The 3,705-nt window shown below is 34.5% G+C and overlaps 1 protein-coding gene across 1 annotated transcript; it reads left to right on the top strand.

The window, feature by feature from the left end:
* Window positions 1–388: 388 nt before the first annotated feature.
* On the top strand, window positions 389–2,579 carry LOC112766384 (uncharacterized). Its single transcript, XM_025812275.3, has 4 exons — window positions 389–686; window positions 1,129–1,634; window positions 1,738–1,845; window positions 1,914–2,579. Exons 2-4 carry the CDS (start codon window positions 1,623–1,625, stop codon window positions 2,160–2,162), a joined length of 369 nt encoding a protein of 122 aa, XP_025668060.1. The 5' UTR covers window positions 389–686; window positions 1,129–1,622; the 3' UTR covers window positions 2,163–2,579.
* Window positions 2,580–3,705: the final 1,126 nt, after the last annotated feature.

The following is a 3,705-nucleotide window of genomic DNA, read 5'->3' as shown; positions in this document are numbered from 1 at the left end:
TATACAAATTAGAATTTAAAGTTTTGATTTGAATTTATAAAATTATGTGAAGTAATAGGTTTTAGATAATATTTAATCTCACCAATATAAGAGTCAAGTTAGAAAGAGAACATCATTAATATTTAACAATGCTTGATGATATGTATGTTTTAGTAGTGTTAAAGTTTGATAATAGGTTCTCTAATGGATTAGTTAGGTTTTGATTCAAGGGTTCTAAATTTGTAAAGTTTCATATTTGAATATGTTTTGATTGTTGTGTGGTTTATCACTGTGAAGGTTAGCACCTTTTTAGTAGAGGTTATGTCAAAATTTCTTCCAAATAATATAATTGTGGGAGGATTTGTGTTAATTGATATGCTCTTTGCAGACATGATGACATGTAGAGGTGTCATGGATCGGCTTCGTGGTCGTGGTCGTGGTAGAGGGAGGGTTTCTATTGGTACTCCTTGGACTTCTTAGTCGTCCTCCTCTACTCTGATTATCCCGGTGACGTCACAGACAATGGGTGCACCAAACCAGCTGTTCATCATGGTCCCTAACTCCAACTACGTGGCTCCTTCTACCTCGACGACGACACCTCCAGCAACAGACACCGCGGTGCCGGAATCTTTTCATGGATCCCAACCAAATATCCCTCCACTACCTCCTATCGTATGGATGACAATTTGGCCTGATCATTTGATGGCGTGAGTATTGTTTTAAGTCTTTTTATATGCAAACTATTTTAGTAAGTTTAATTTAGTTACACTTAATTTTTTAGTTTTAATGGATTTGAGTTGTTAAGATATGTTTGATTTAGGTTAGTAGGTTTGAAATGCTAAAAGTGTTTTATAATTCATGATTGTTGATGGAGGTTGCTGCTTAAGTCATATAACGCCATATAGATGAAATTACTAATCTTAATTGAACTGCTTATTGTTGTTTGATGGATGTTGCTGCTTGATTCTTGTTTGTTGATTGTTAATAGATGTTGTTGTTTAAGTAAATTGTTGATGGATAGAATTTTTGGCGCATTCTAGTTATAGATGAAACTCTACTAAAATTTCTAAAAAATATAAATGTAATTGAAGTTTATAGATTACTTCAAATAACTTTTTAGTAAACTACTAATAAGTTTTTCATTGATAGATTTGCGCAAAATAACGATGCATGTACATAGGAGTGTACTAATTCATCAAGCTGATGTACGACTACCCATGACCGAGCTACAATAAGATCCCAACTGAGACCAGAGAGCAATGGTTTCAGAAGTGGGCGGTAAAAACTCAACATATTCAAACCTTAGTTAGTTTATATCTTCTATTTTGTTTAATTATTTTTTTAATTTCGATTAACTCGTGCTAAATATTCTTTGTGCAAGAGAAATTTATATGGGGCAAGACTCACGATGCCATTATTAGGAAGATCTTCGACCATTGGATGGTTAGGCAGCTTCAGCAGATGTTGAAGGACATATGTGAGCACCGCGACTACCTCACCACCATTTGGCTTCGTCCGGACATTAAGAAGGCACTGTGCGTCCATTGGGAGACTAATAAAGGGTTCAAGGGTAGCTGCCTCACAAACAAAGCTGACAGGGTATCGGCCAGGTCGTCGAAATATACCAATGGGAAGCGACTTTCATGAAAACAAAGGTCAGGCTAGTATGTAACTTGTTTCATTTTGTTATTAAGTTTGTTATAGTTTTAATATAATGTCATTATTACTTGACTTAATATGTGATTTCAAAATGTGTAGTCTAAGTCGTTGGATCATGATGCGATGATGTCGGATACTTTCAAGTATACTCACACGTTGAAGGAGAAAAATGAGAGATTTGCTTATCAGCGGGTTGTGGATCATTATGTGAGTAAACATCATGTGATATAAAATTTTCGATTAACTGCAAACCTAATCATAAATGTGTTACACAGGAGTCCTACACGCAAAGATTAAAGGTCGCAACCCAGCAATCTCAATGTACTGGAGACGACGACAACAACTCCGCTGCATCATTCGTCGATCCTGATATGGTTTGGTGCGAGGTCGCATCTGAGTCGTACAAGAATCGCGTCTACGGGTTGGGATCATTCTTTACTGACAACCTTCGCACATCCACATTGAGACAATCATCTGCCTCTGCCACTAGTCGGCCCTTCGATCCCAGGACAATGTCGATTTGAGGGAGCAGGTGCTGCTCCTCACTCGGAGCCTTTACCAACAGGCTCAGTAGCTGCAGGAGTTTGAGGAGAGGTATCAGGCAATCCTTTCACGCATGACAGATATAGGTGACCTCAGGCTGGAGTGGAGGTAGGAGCTGGAACGGCTTCAGCGGATGAAATGACAGATGACGGTGTACCAAATTCAAATGCGTGCCAGTTGCAGCGGCAGTGCTGGTGGCAGCGGCGGCGTTGTTGGAGGGGCATAAACATCACCGCTTAGGCCGCCACCTCCGCAGAACCAGTGGAACGACGACGACAACTATCAGGATCTTTAGTGATTAGGGTTTTGTTTTAGACTGTTGATTGTATTATATCTTCTATTATTTGACTTTTCATTTCATTTGTATGCTTGATATTTAATTTAACATATTTGGTTTCTATTATTTAGAATTTGACTACTAATTGTGCAAAAAATAAATTTGAATAAAAAATGTAGAATTTGACCACTAATTGCGTAAAAAAAATAAAAATAAAAACAAAAACAAAAAATTGAACTTACCGTCGAATTTATCGGAAAAAACTTGGCGGAAAAAATGTAGGAACAAAATAATTTGGCACTAAAGTTATCGTCGGAAAAATCTGCCAGTAACTGACATCAGATATTCATAGCTTAGAAATCAAATTATGTTGCCAAATCCGTCGCAAGTTTCTAGCGGACAGCAAAATCCGATGGTAAACAGTTACTGACTAAGTTTATACCGTCAAATTTAATCCGACAAAAAATCTTATGGTAATATTATTACCGGCGAATTATTTCCATTTTTCTGCTGGTATTCAATGTTTTTCTTATAGTGTCAGTGGGTCAGCTCGCTTAACTCGCCAAAAAGACGGGTTGGACTAGAGTTTTGAATCTGCCAAAATAAAAAATTTGCCTAACCCGCACCGTCTAATCTACAGACTTTGATGGAGCGGGGAGAGGCGGGCTAGCCCAGCAAGCCCACTATTTTGTTTTTTTTTAAGGCCTAAAATAAAAACTATCCAAATCCATAAACCCAACTACTCAACTCAGAACAAATAATCCTATCTATAAATACAATTTACTCTCATCACTCTCTCCTCTCACCCCTAATCTTACTCACAATTCACAAGTTTGATTTGGAATGTTTGTATTTTATTTTATGTACAAATAATATTACGGCATATGTTAGGTAGATTTTAATATATCTATTTATGGTAATTATAATAATTATATATATGTTATTGAAATTAAAGTAATATTGTTTATTATTTAATAATATTTTTTTAAAATATTTTTTTAAAATATTGTTTAATATTTTTTTAAAATATTATTAAATAATAAACAATATTACTTTAATTTCATTAACATTTTTTAAAAAATTATAGTTACCGTAACTATTATAATATAGACATACTAAAACGATTATATACATAGATAAAAATATTTAAAAAATAGTAAAAATTAGTTTAAAATTATCTTATTTTATATTTATTAATTGTTTTTAAAATAAATATATAATATATATACATAAAATTTATAAATATT

This window comes from Arachis hypogaea, chromosome 17 (genome assembly GCF_003086295.3).
Source record: "Arachis hypogaea cultivar Tifrunner chromosome 17, arahy.Tifrunner.gnm2.J5K5, whole genome shotgun sequence".
Taxonomy (NCBI): Eukaryota; Viridiplantae; Streptophyta; class Magnoliopsida; order Fabales; family Fabaceae; genus Arachis; species Arachis hypogaea.
The sequence above is the reverse complement of the archived record's forward strand: the minus strand, read 5'-3'. Positions and strand labels throughout refer to the sequence as shown.